This window comes from Lissotriton helveticus, chromosome 9 (genome assembly GCF_964261635.1).
Source record: "Lissotriton helveticus chromosome 9, aLisHel1.1, whole genome shotgun sequence".
NCBI lineage: Eukaryota > Metazoa > Chordata > Amphibia > Caudata > Salamandridae > Lissotriton > Lissotriton helveticus.
The window spans coordinates 957,897,192-957,911,758 of NC_136070.1; the positions used below are offsets into that span (position 1 = coordinate 957,897,192).

Genomic DNA, 14,567 nt, shown 5'->3' on the forward strand with positions numbered 1-14,567 from the left:
GTGTTAGCTTTAGTTCTTTTATTGTGAGCTCAACTTGCTCTTCATTAAATTTAAGTAGAAGGTCTACTGAGATTTCTTGCCATGTTCTGATCACCATTTCCCCACTTGGGGTCCTTGCCCCGTACAGATCTCTTATGTACCCTTCCCAAGCAGCCTCACTCACCATACAATTTAGTTCACCGTCAGTTGCTCCAGTTGCAGCCTTTACTAGTTGCCAGAATTGCCTTCGGTTTTTGTTCTCTATGGCTTCTAGTAATTCTACCCAGCATTTTTCTTTATATAACCTTTTTGCGGAGGTTACCATTTGCTTGAATTCTTTTTTCAGTTTAACTAACTGTTCCTGTCTCTCTAGGGTGAAGTTCTTTTTTTGTTTCCTTTGTGCTGCTCTTATCTCCCTTTTCTTATTTTGGCATGCCACAGAAAACCCTTTACCACAGTTTGTTTGTTTTACCCTTATGGGATTATCCCATTTTAATTTTATCTTTAGGCATTGAACAACTTCTTCTAATTTACCAATAAACCATTCCAGAGTTTTATTCTCACAGTTTTCAGGAGCCATTTTTGATTGCATGGCCTTCAATTTTTCTATATATTCCTCTGTTAAACGTGTTGTCACACGTTTGGGGTACTCCACCTCCTGGGTAATCACTGTTTCTCTCTGTAATTTCCTTCCCCCCGATATTACTAAGTATAGGAGTTTGTGATCACTCACCTCTTTTTGATCTAATTTAAAGTCCCTAATTTGGTGAAAGTTCCATGCCTGCAGGAATATATAGTCGATTGGGCAATTCTGATGCCCTTGGATAAACGTTTTTCCTGCCGGTGAGTCTGACTCTGTTCTCCCATTTACGCAGTGAAAACCCCTTCCTCCTAGGGTGTGTATTAAATCTAGATCTTGTTTCGAAGTTTCCCCAGCTGGGAAACTTGCCGGGTTTATTCCGTATACCTCTAACTGTTCCTTATTCCAAAGGTCAGCCTTTTTTGGGTTTAATTTATGGTTGAAATCACCCATTATCATTATTATGTCTGCAGGATAATTTTCTAGAGTACTATCTACATCCTCTTTAAAACACCTAATTTCCCTTTCATACTGCTCCCCATTGTCCCACTGCATGTATACATTCATTAAAATCAACATTCTATAGTTTAGATCCACCGTCAGCAATTCAATTCTACTTAATTGTACCCATTTACATTTTGTATTCAACAGTTTTATTTCCCTCATTACTTTTGTTGATACCAATGTCAACAGCCCCCCCGAGGGCCTCCCACGATTTTTCTTTATGGCAGGCTGATGTATCTGGGCATATCCGTCAAGGGTTGGGGTGACGTCGCATAACCAGGTCTCTTGCAGGCAGGCAATGTCCACTTTATTTATGGATTCCTTTATATATTCCCATTTTTGCTCATTGCCTAGCCCATTTACATTCCACGTTAAGAGACCTAGTTCTTCCTAATGTTATAGCAAGCACACGCTAATAACATACTATAGTTTCGTGTCACGTGACGTTGAGATTATAATGCCAATAACAGAGCATGACCTCTGATGACTAGAATTAGATTCTACTACTCATGTTATAACAAACATGTGGCAGCCACATAGGATGGTTTCAGTAACACGCGGGCTCAGGTTGTTATGTCTAAAGAAGATAGATCACGGAGAGTGGCACAGACAGTAGTAGGAAGAGCTTCCAAGAGTTATTATTTTTCCATGTTTTACAGCTCTCGTCTCTTGAGGAATACTCTCTTGTTCATGGTCTGACACTGCTTCCACTACCCGGGAATACCACTTACCTAGTTCCTTTCTTCCATACTGTAGGCGTTGGCCTTCCTTATCCCAGTGCAGATTTACAGAGGTCTCCTTCTCTTCTTTCGAGAAGATGGAGAAGGTGTGATTAGGTAAACAAATGGCGAAAGGAAAACAGACTTCACTGAGATGGAGGAGCGCAGATATGTAATGACCAAGAGAGGATGATGCTCTATGTTAAGTTTTGACCTTATGTATGATGAAGTGTATTCAAAAGCCACACAAGCAGTGATATTCCAAAAACCTCTGTAGTATTCCTCACTCATGTGCCATTAGACTAGGCTTTTCATACCTGATCTGTTTCATGGATTTGGTGCCTCTGGGACTCCTGTGTACCTTTCATTCATTCATTTGTCCTGCCCTCGTTTATCCTTCAACTTGCCACAGTAATCGTCCTAGCCCCCTACTGCCCTCTGTGGTCACCCTTCATCTTCCCACCAATCCACCATTATTCCCAATTGTCATCCATCTCTACTCCCAACCTTCTCCTACCTGATATCCGATCATGCTGCTTCAAGGCATCTAGTTTGCCTTCAACAGGTTGAGCACACCATGCAGGACTTTGTCAACACTTCTGCATCTGATACACTCTATTTCCATGAACAAAATGGACCCGGTATCGTGGTCAGAAACGCACACCCCTTCCCAGAGGTGTAGATAAATCACACCAAGACAAGAGCCATGGCTGGAGACCAAAGCCTAACATGAAACCACTCTCTAGTCAATGGCTGACAGTCTGCTGGAGTGTAAGGTGTCAGTGGTGTGTGGCATTGAGTGAGCCTCCACTCATGTGTGAAGAAAGTGGTGTGGCAATGAATGCTTCCCTGTTGAAGAGCATCTTTTCAAAGGTGAAACTCCATTGAAGCATGTGAGGTGAGTGACTTGACAATGAGTGAGACTCCACTGAAGTCAAAGAGGCCACTGACCGGGAAGTGGTAAATCTCCGTTGGCTTGATGAGATCAGAGATGTTGTGAATGAGTGGTGAGCAATTGAAGTTATTGAAACCTTCGATTTGAGCAGGAGTTAAACTTAGTTGTAATGCATAACTTTAGATATACAGAATTACTAAATAAGACTCCACTGAAGAGAATTACTAAATGGAAATCCAACGCAGTGCATGAGGAGGGGTGAGGAAAGGAGTCACACTTTGAGGATTTCACCGTTGGGTCAACCCTGACCATTGTGAAGTAATGCACTGTTCATTTCCCCATTTTTATGTGACATTTTTCTTTTTCATTCAAGTTGTCTTTTGTTTGCATCTCTAAATGTTTATTCCTGGTTGTTTGCCCACAGGATGATGATAGCAACTTCCACATGGACTTCATAGTGGCAGCCTCCAACCTCCGAGCTGAGAATTACTGCATACCCCAGGCTGATCGGCACAAGGTAAAGGCGCTGAGTGGGAGCCATGTGTTGGGTATATGTTTACAATTCAGACTCCTCTTGTTCATGAGTCTTTTTATTTGACTCGGACCCTCTTTCTTCTTTTTCCTGCTCCCTCTTCACTACGATGAACTTGTGCATTAACCATTTCACAGTTGCACCACACTCGTGACTTGGTGAACCACTCTCGTTACCATGATAGGGGTATGAGTTTGAATCCAGAGCCAGTAGTGCGTAAGACGAAGGTTGCAGCCGTCTCCAAAGCACCTTGTTGGTGAATGAGCACACCGATACCAACACAGTAGTGGTTTTAATTAGTCAGGGTTGGCAAATGTGGAGACCCTGAATTCTAGTGAAGAGTACTACTAAGCCACAGGACTAGCCTGTACAAAGGGGTGGGTAAGTGACTGGAAAAGTGCAATGACCTGAAATGCCTTATGTGAAATGACTGCATCAGGTGCACCATTCACATACAGATAAGATGGGGCACCTCTACCATCCAAATACAGCAATTGATTGGAATTGTTTTTTCTGAGAACAGAAAACCATGATCACACGTTTGTTAACAGCTAGGGTGTGTGGGTACTTTCCTCAGTACGTCTGTTCTAATTTCTCAAAAAGGAAAGAAAAGAGAATCTTTAAAAATACGCATGGCCTATTGGCCTTATAAAAGATTTGTTCTTCGTGCGTTTTAAATAGCGAGTAGTGATATATTTCTCAGAACACGTGAGCACACTGTGAAGTGTAATTATAATCTTGGAAAAAACGTGGACACACAATACACAAAACTGAGAACATACACACACTGCACTGGACCCCAAATGGGAATCGTATTGTCAATCAAAATATTACATAAATGAAAGCGACCCTAATAGGCTTCATGAGTCCAAATCGAGGAAGGAGGGACACCTGTAGTCAGACCCTGTGGGTTAAGAGATAGAGTTTCCCCCAAGAAGTTAGGTGCAGCTGAAGAGAATCATCCACTGTCATGGGAGGTTCAAGACAACCTGGTAAGATTACTAGCACTTACTTCTTCAAGGTTACTCACTCACTGGGGAAGAGACCTGTTCGGCCGTAGCTCTGGAGATGCCAGAGGGGTGTGGCGGGTGGCCTCTTATATGCGGAAGGCATGCTGGCGTCAGCGTCCTCGTGGTGGTTGCCAATAAGACCGCTAACCTGCTAGGGGAGAGCAATACTCACTTCCTGTTTTAGAGGTGTGCCCAAAGGGCCTGGGTGCGCGCCTCGGCTATTCAATCATTACAGCGCATGCCAAGAGTCATCGTTAATCATAGAAATGTAAAGTAAAAATAGACATAAAGTAAAAAGACACAACGGGCTGTGCACTTGGCAAAAGTGCAAAGATGTCGGTTATGAAAGTCTCTCAAAAACACAATGTATATTTATTATGATAGGGAAAACATCAGGAAGAAGTAATAGAAAAAACTACTGGGAAACAAACTCTCCGCATGGTGTCAGGAGCATGTGTGGAGAGAGATCGGATTACTCTCATTATAAAGCTGCTAATATTAAACCAGTGGTTGTGCACTGGTCCACGCACCGGGCGGTGGAAGTAGATACCCTATGTAATATTAGCACACAGTGTTGTAAGTGTAGCACCGTCTAATTGATAATGGGGGTACAGATTGGCAAATACTAGGAGTGCTAAAGAGACTGTACGGTTAGTCAGGATGACTCATCAAAAACTAGTTGGTTGGTTGCTCTTGTATGATAGGAATGCTTCTTATATAATTTTCAAAGCATCCTTTGTTAAAAAATAAGGGCTACTATATATGTAGGTGTAATATATGTGGAGTTTGTCAATGTATATAGTGTGTATATATATTTTTTGTATTTGGTATTTGTATTGAACCTATATGTGGTTTGTGTATATATGTTATGGTGATGTGTATATATATATAAATGTTGTAGTCTTTCTTGAGATAAGAAAGAAAATATTTACCCAAAAATATAAAGACAACAAAAATATACATAAATAAAAACAAATAAGTACAATATAAACTCTGTATTGTGTGATACGTTTGGTCATAGAAGAATTTCAAATATATAGATTGATGCTTTTTTTCATTAATTTGAAATAGTAAGAGATAATTTATTCATCCCTTACTTTCATTTATAGTTATTGATCCTTTCCTAGGCATCATTTTTTTCTGTGATACTTTAGTTAGGTTCAGCTGAAGCTTTCAGAGCTTACTAGAGACTGGAATTACCTCTACGGAGGATATATTATATCTTGGGATAGTGCATCCAAAATACAGGCTGGATACAAAATTTAGGAGAAGGGTTTTTTCCTGCAGAATCTAAATCTTTCACTGCTTTATTTAAAATACCAGAGTTTTTGTATGATTTTCGATTTAAAACATTTGCATAGGGCGCCTGAAACAATAGGTATCAGAGGAAGCTGTGACAGAACTAAAAACTAACAATATTTTAATATACTGTGTGATATGGAAAGAGAATGGTATTTGTTGTTAAATGACTAACAGGCCCACTACATATGAAAATGATGTCAACAAATCATATTCCTCAGCCTGTTGCAGAAGTGTGAAATACCTCTTTGATACTTTTCAGACAGGGGTACATAAAATGTACTCTTCGTTGACCCAACCGTGACTGTAACATGTTTTTCTCCCTTAGCATGAAGGCCAAGATTCTTGTCTCCTTCACAAATTCTGAGCCAGTGTCCAGGATGATAACCCTCGCCTTTTCAGCTGTGCTTCATGCCAAGTGTCAGCTAAAAGACAACATTGTCATTTTTCTGAGCCATTTAATGTACTCTTCTTCAAAACGAGTTTTAAACATCATCCTCTCTACCACAATACTGTGAATGTAACTATATAGAGGTTAGTAGAGATGTAGTCTTCTTAGCTCCACATCAATGTCCCTTGTGGATCTATAAATATTCAAGGTACGTAAATATGGTGTTAAAAAGTGAAGAATCGACACTTACCTGTATATATGTACTTTGATGCTATTGTACTAGCTGGTATTCTTGATAGGAGGTATTAAAAGACTACATTTTGTCATGGAACATTGTAACATACAACCATCAGAAGCTAGTGTTTTGACTGCTGTTTCAGCTCCACCAGTAACTTCAGAAAAGGCAACTTAGACCAGCATACCTTACCACATGCAACCACAAGATTAGTCTCAATCACTTCTAATCAAAGAAAATACTCTTTACTCTGAACTGCGGCTCCGCTGCTCCCCACTTATGCTGCACTGTGTAAACATCACAAATTAAAATGCATACATATGTTCAAATTGCCTTTGAGCAACATGTGTAAGTCACCATTAAAAGACAAGTCTGAAGCTAGTTTTCATTAATTGGTCACAGATTGCTGTGTAATCAACCTGCCATCTTTGCTTTCTACACTGAAAGTGGTTTAGGCCTAATGTGCAGAGATGTTCACTCACTCACTTACCTATGCTCTTCAGTGCGCTATTAGAAAACATCATGCAACAGAAACTGAGATCAGAAACACATTTCCTAATCTTTAAACAGACCAATGTTTGTGAAGTCATGCTGATTTTGTCTATAGGAAAAGGTGCGAGGACTCCAGGTCATTAAAAATCATTACCATGTTAACTTATTGTCTCTGATGTTTATGGTGAATTAATGTGTGTGTATAGCGCGATGTTAACTAAGTAGTCTTTTCACACTGATTTTAGCCATTAGCCATCATAGTAATGAGTCTGTGCTGAATGATGACAAAAGGGCGAGAAGCAACACAAAGGTAGACTATTATCCCCGGAAGACCATGAAATCATGGCTACCGATGCGAAACCCTTGATCATCCTATACATATATAGGTTTAATGTAATCATCACTTGCTGCAACACCATAATATTTTCATGATTTTAAATGCAGTTTAAAAATCTATTACTCAATACTGTAGCAGTTATAATACTTTCACCTTTTGTTAAAATAACTATAGATGTCTCTTGTATACTTACCTTTGTTGCGACAATTATATTGAACATCACTGGCATCAAAGATGAATAATTTGCTTACGATAGATATCGCGTAACTATTCTTGAATCAACTGATTCCTAAATTGAGAAAATCATTCGCAAATCTAAATTGCTTGTTTACATTTCTTAAATTATAGAAGGATCCATTATTCTTAGTTTCATACACATTCCTACAAGGTGGCTGGACCGTAATCAAATGCAATTTTCTCCTCTCTTTGGTGACATACATCACCAATGACATAAGCACACATACACCTCACCAAATAATGACAGATCTACACAGATATGTATACACATTGTACCAATAACTGACTCAACCGTACAAGTAACTTCGTTTGATTAACCAATCACACATTCAAATGTAATATAATTAAGTGTACAGTTCAAAATTATCCAACTGCTGCATCCTGAAACAGAATTAATTATACACTACAATACTAGATGGTTGCCCCTAAACCTTTAGACGTATGGACTCCAGTAAGGAGGGTCATGTCACTGGGACGTAGACCAATGCACAACATCAAAACCCAAACAAGAACTACTCTTACCATCCATACATTATACAACTGGACCATGGCAGCACGCCAATGAAGCCCATACGGAGTCCGTCAACTCTCTCAAGCATAAGAGATGGTAATTACACATTCTGATGGCACTCCGTATTCTCTGCGACACCATGACGGAGCCATAAATCGTATTCCTTCTCAAGCAGCCCACTGGAGAATCTATGTAGAGTATCCATAAGGTATCTACGATGATGGTTTCCTCTGTACCCAGATTCTTGGCACCAGTGTTAGACTGGAAGGGAGCTGGTAAAGAAGAAGGCCATCCGTCCCCTCACAAATTAGAACGAACATTGCCAAACAGCAATATCTCAGTCTTCTCTGCATTACATTTCAAATGACCATCACACATCCAGTCAAGAACTGCTGAAAGACAGGCTTCAAAGGTTTCTTACATGGTAGTCAAGTCACTCTTAAAGGATAGGAGCAACTGGGTGTCATCTGCATAGGGAATAACTTTAAAACCATAACTCAACCTTAGGTGCCATATAGACATTTAACAGAGTTGGGCTTAGAGAAGACTCTTGAGGCTCCCCTCAAAGTAAAGGCTTAATAACAGAGGTAAAAGGAGCCAACCAGACCGCCTGCCCTCTGTTATCCAGAAAGACTAGATCCAATTGAGTACCTGGCTACTCACCCAAATGTCAGCAAGGTGTTGAAGTAAAATTTATTGAATGCAGCTGAAAAATTTAGTAAGTTCAAAGCAGCTTTCTTCCCTTGATCCAAAATAAGTTTAATATAGTTAGATACTTCAAGCAAGGCTGTCTCTGTGCTGTGATGAGGATGTTCCAAGAAATTGGAGAGCTGGGCATTAACCAATTTCTTGAGCAGTTTGCTTGAAGCTGGAAGAAGTGAAATTGGTCTAAAATTAAACAGCAAACGAGGGTCGTTGAATTTTTTTTTTTTAAAAGGCACAACCATTGCCTGCTTCCAGCTAGGTGGCACTGTCCCTGAAGATAATGAGGTAATAAAAACCTAATTTAAAACACTTGTGCTACCCTCGCTAGAACTGAGGTAGGATAAGGATCAACCGGAGAGCCAAATTTACAATTCAGGATAGCCGATTCTTACTCCTCAAGAGAGATAGCAGTAAACTGGGCAAGCGCGTACAGTTCCGTAGTGACGACAGCGGATGGTACCCTCTCTGGGGAGCCAACCAGAACATCTACATATTGTGTGGGCCAACACCTTCATTTCTGCCTCTTGGTCCCCTGACGTCACCCCCACAGGTTATTTTTTAACATTCTCCAAGTCAAATGTCTACACTTCCACCATCCCACTAATTTCTGTGACACCACTTCTTGTAACCTCCTGCCTTCATCATTACTCCTGTAGCCTCCTGTTCTCCTCCACTCTCTTCATTCCATATTTACGATTGCAAACCCTCTACAAGCTTCCTCATGACCTTCCTCCTTTGAATGGGCCAATCCCCCGCTTCTCAGTAACTTCCTTCTAGCTTTCTCCTTTTAACTTGCTGCATAGTAGCTGCTAACTTCCTTTCTCTAACAATCGCATCTCTACGCCATTTGTCTCTAAGACAAGATCTCTGATTGAACCACTTTCAGTATTATTCTCACATCTCCCTATCGGGGTAAAAGACAACCAGTAGTGCAAGAATCCGGTATTTTCTCATGGCGAAGCTCTTTCCAGTGGATCTTGTCACCATTTCATTTCTTCTAACTTGCGCCTAAAATTACCCACTGCCCAATTGTAGAACACTCTTATTAAAGGACCCGTGGCAATATCTGTTGCACTTATCAAAAACCTTTATTTAAAATTCTGCTAGTCCGCCTCTAAAAAGAATAATATGACATGGAAGGCCACTCCTTGCATAGCGCATGAGTTCCAGTCTAACTGGCACCATCAACTGCAGAAAAATATCCTGTTCAAGTCCCCACTCCACACTTCCGGGTCCTTTTCCCTTCCCATGTGAATGTCATCATACAGCAACTTAGGCATGCCACCCTCAACTTCTTACAACCCTTCTGAGTGACTGATAAATCAAACGAAAATTGCAATGTACTGTACTTGACCTTCACAGAATAAATTAACCAAAATTTAAAAATGCCAGAATCCAAACCTACAATAATGACTGAGCCTCTGGCTTCCCCGCCAATTTACGCTCTTGAACCCACCTTGATGTCTCCAGTTGTTTGAACCTCCCAAAAATGGTAGGCCTGTTACCACTGACTGGTATATCTTGTTCACTATCTAACTGCTCCTCTTACCCGGCCCCCCTCCACTGTCTTCGCTTCTGCCCTATACGTGCCACAATAACTGATGTTTTTATACCCCATTCAATGGCACTCATTTCATCAACCTTGGAAGGGTGAAAGGCTGAGTAGACCCACCAGAATTCGAACAATCAGGTAAAACACTGATTCCTACAGTGGAGGCATTATTCCACTGAACCACCAGATCCAACAGTCTTAATTTCCACTTCTTCAAATTCAGCCCCTAACATCCCCCATACACTGCTCCCAAGACATAGCCTCATAACATCTTTAAAAAAAAGTTTAAACGCTGTTTGTCTTAAGCACCCAACCATCACCAGCTTCTTGCCAGATAAATTCAACACTCACATCTTCGCCTCCAATATCAGGAGAGCTGCACAATACCCCGCCCTCTCTCCAGACCAATGCCCTTGAGCAGTCTACTAGTGTCAGGAACATTTTGCTGGCCTTGCCCACCAGCTTCTATTATCTCTGTCCTTATCTGGCCACATACCAGATAGAACCACTAACACCTTCATCAGAGGAAGTGAAACGAGAGGGGAATGGGCCATCGCTGATTGCTCTATCTCAGTCATAACTTAATAACAAGGCAATCAGAACATTGGATAGAAATTCCATGTGAATACTATACTGTTAACAAGAGACCTCATTACTTGTATATATGTACATGAAAGAATCCAGGAAACAAACAAATGTAAGGCGAACCCTCACCCACCAATCTAGGTCTGTCTCATGCTTCATCGTTTGATAGCCTCATTCTTCTGAAATTATCGTGGGGATGAAAGGGCTCCCTGATTCCAGGGAGTACTTTTTTAAGGATGATTCAGGATCCAAAAACAACAAGTTCAAAAATTTCAGAGGCTCTTCTAAGGAATAATATTTATTACATGATTATACTTCATATACCAGATAGGCTTGTGCAGTTGTGAACCTCATTGGCAGCCACAGATTCCTTCTCTTATGAACTCTTCTCCAAATCCTGTTTCCCCCTCACCTGGCCACCTCCCTTCCCATAAAACCACAATCTTGTTACCCTCTTATCCTCCATCAACTGTCAAGGGCTCGTCTTATGCGCGGTTACCAACCTGGCTCCCTGCCTCAAAGTCACCTTTACAAAAACAACAGTTGATGGACTGAATACAGAACAATGTCATACATTCACCCCAGTACAAAGATCTGGGCCTAAATCCATCGTTATTTTGCTCACCATGCCATTCCAGTTTGAACCCAGCCATATGCAACCTGAACTGCCAAGCCAGGTCCTCCCTGAAATGGAAACACGCATCCTAGGACTGGTTTCGGGGTTTCACTCCTCTTCAGCCAGGATAGCGTGATTCCAGTGGCATGGAGAAAACGGGACTCACCTCTGAGCATACCTGTCCCACTCGGGGTGACAAATGCAAAAATAACAGTTGATGGACAGAATGCAGTACAATGTCATACATTCACCCCAGTACAGAGATCTGGGCCTAAATCCATCGTTTTTTTGCTCACCATGCCGTTCCAGTTTGAACCCAGTCATATGCAAATCAGTCTTGACCCTGTGCCACATGGGAAAAGTCCAGCCCGAACTGCCAAGCCAGGTCCTCCCTGGACTGGAAACTAGCATCCTAGGACCGTTTTCGGGGTTTCACTCCTCTTCAGCCAGGATAGCTTGATTCCAGTGGCATAGAGAGCACGGGACTCACGTCTGAGCAGAGGCGCACCTAGAGTCAAATTTCGGGGGGGGGGGGGGGGCGGTGGATGGCGGGGGGCGGCGGGGGGGGTAAGAAAACATTTCGGGTGGGCTGATTCGTTAAGCAAAAGGCAAGGTGGAGCTGCAGGGGCACTAAGAAGGGGTGAAAACCATCAAAGCCTCATTTACACGCAAAAGGTCTTTAAAAGACCCGTGAAGTGCTCGGGTTCGGCTGTGTGTGTGCCCGGGAAGCTGTCTCATCCCGGGCTACCACACACGACGGGGGGGACGGGGGGTGCTGAAGCCCTGTGAGTCCAATGGGTGTTGTGCGCCTGCGTCTGAGCATACCCGTCCCACTCAGGGTGACAAATGCAAAAACAACAGTTGATGGACTGAATGCAGAACAATGTCATACATTCACCCCAGTACAGAGATCTGGGCTTTAATCCATCGTGTTTTGCTCACCATCCCATTCCAGTTTGAACCCAGCCATATGCAAATCAGTCTTGACCCTATGTCCCATGGGAACAGTCCAGCCCGAACTGCCAAGCCAGGTCCTCCCTGGACTGGAAACAAGCATCCTAGGACCGGTTTCAGGGTTTCACCCCTCTTCAGCCAGGATAGCTTGATTCCAGTGGCATGGAGAGCACGGGACTCAAGTCTGAGCGCACCGGTCCCACTCACCTTTAGCCAGTCCTACACCAAAATACCCCTACATTATCCTAAAGGCAAGAGCATTCACAGACTCCATTAGCCACCCTACCCCGGCACCTCACTTTACTGTTCCACAGGCCCCACTCTCCTCCCCTTCACATACTTTTCCTGTGTTCACTTCCCTCCCTTCCTCTTGCGTAAGTGGCGACTACTCCTCGGGAGCGGAGGAGCGTTGCCCCTCCTGCTGCGAGTACAGCAGTCAAACAGAAATAAATAAAATGGCATGTTAATACCATTTTATTTATTTACCACCGCACCAGCTTGCGCTGTGCACAGCACGATGGTGGGAGCGGGGCTGAATCCTGCAAATGCAGGATGGCAGCACTGTTTTACAGTGCGCATGTTGGATTGGCCAGCCAGCCCAACATTCGCACTGTAGATCCAGCAATCCAGATGGTGGGAAACACCGATGCTGCTTTTGGGAATGGAGGCCGATATTGCAGCACTGTTGCAAAACCGCCCCCCTGTACCAAAACCAGCCCCCCCCTTCCGGCCCACCAGGAAAACTCCCGGTGCTCGCTACAGCCAGTCCAGCCCCAGGCTGAATCTCTGTTTGCCAAGGTGACAACCAACAAAATCTCCATTCAAATTCTAAAAATGTTAAGAGATGGGTGGCCCAGCAAATTATTCAATTGCTTCGGACATTGGTGTGTTCCGTAGGTGAGGAGTTTGTTTCCCAGTGTTGGATCATTTCGTCATTAATAGGTTAATACTTTCAGTACCATTCAGTTGCACAACATAGTACCTATAATTGACAACACTGAGAAGTTACAAATACATCTGTATTAAGCGCTGTATAAAAAAATAAGTTATTATTTTTCCAGACCTTAAGCGTTGATCAGCAATAGCAAGGAGGTTAATAACTGCCATTGTAATGATCACACTTCCCTTCGTCTTAAAAGGAAATGAGCTGGTAAACGTGGTACCAGCAATAACAGGGTTATGAATGCATTATTGTCCAATGTTACTATGAATACAAGAGCAAGAAAATTGACAAAAAGGCTCAAACAGAGATGTGAAGATGCTTCTGGAGTAACAGGAACAGCATGAACCGATTCCTTGAGTCTGTCCGAGAAGAGGTTGTGTTGACCTTTCCTTGTATCCAGAGTAAGCTTTAATCTAATATCCAAAAGAGATTATCCATAGTCTAGACATGTCTTTAATATCAGAATCCATACCAGGACAGGCAGTCTTGTGTAATGAGATCTCTAAGCATCTGAATATCTCACCACATAAACCCTATGCAAACGTAAGTTAAAATGTTGAGAAGCCGGTAGGGTCAATGCAGATGCATTTCTGAGCATTATTCTCAATATAGAGTTGGTGCTCATTTTGATGAGATACTCCTTTGTTATTTATTGGCCTTATGCTTCATTTGTGCTATTATCACCTCTCACAATTCTCGTATTGATAAACCAACCCCTTAAGTTGTGAAAGGGCCAGATGCAAAAGTAAGGAACATTTACTCACTTTTGGCAATTCCAGCTCTCTAAGGCCCTCATTATGGGTGGGCCAGTGTTTCCCAACCCTTTAGTGCACAGATTATAGGTTATGTGAATTATACTGCACCCGTTAATTACTGTGTGGAATAAAGTTCACAAACCCTGTTAAATTTTGGTTGGTCGAACCCGCCAGGACTTAATTGGGGTAAAAGGCTGATTATTACCAGAACATGCAGATTTTCCTGTTCTAAGCAGTCAAATCCACATTTTAGTCCCAATTATTGGGGATAACTTGTAAAAGGTGCTGTTCATTGAACCCTATAAGTTTCTACCCATGTGGTGTTTTTTTCAGGGGCACTGTAAGCTGGGCCACTCGTAATGAGAGGCTTACTTGGTTCTCATCGGTTAACAGCATCGACCATCTATCTGATGCTTTGCTACAACTTGTAGGAGTACTCTTGGTTAGTGTTCATATAGTAACCTGACAAAACATGACAGCAGCCTACATTATAAGTAAGAAATTGTTTTTTCTATGTGTAATGTTTCAATGTATGACTGCTTTTTAGATCAAGCATTCGAGACCTCTTGTATATACTTTAGTATATACCTATATATTAGTATATACTTATATGTGTATGTACTTTGTGGGCTTTGGAGATCAGCCGTAGGACTTGTCTGCTTCCTCTTAGGGACTTTTTTTCTGTTCAACTGCCTCTATTTAACTGTCTTAATAAAAAAGGACCAGTAGAGGTCAG

The 14,567-nt window shown here is 42.0% G+C and overlaps 1 protein-coding gene across 1 annotated transcript in view; it reads left to right on the top strand.

Annotated features, from left to right (window-relative positions):
- UBA7 (ubiquitin like modifier activating enzyme 7) overlaps nucleotides 1-14,567 on the top strand; it is a 1,199,654-nt gene that overhangs the window by 601,682 nt on the left and 583,405 nt on the right. Inside the window, exon 21 of the mRNA XM_078661236.1 lies at nucleotides 3,102-3,194. Within this exon, the coding sequence (XP_078517362.1) occupies nucleotides 3,102-3,194 (93 nt within the window). The remainder of the gene's footprint in view (nucleotides 1-3,101; nucleotides 3,195-14,567) is intronic.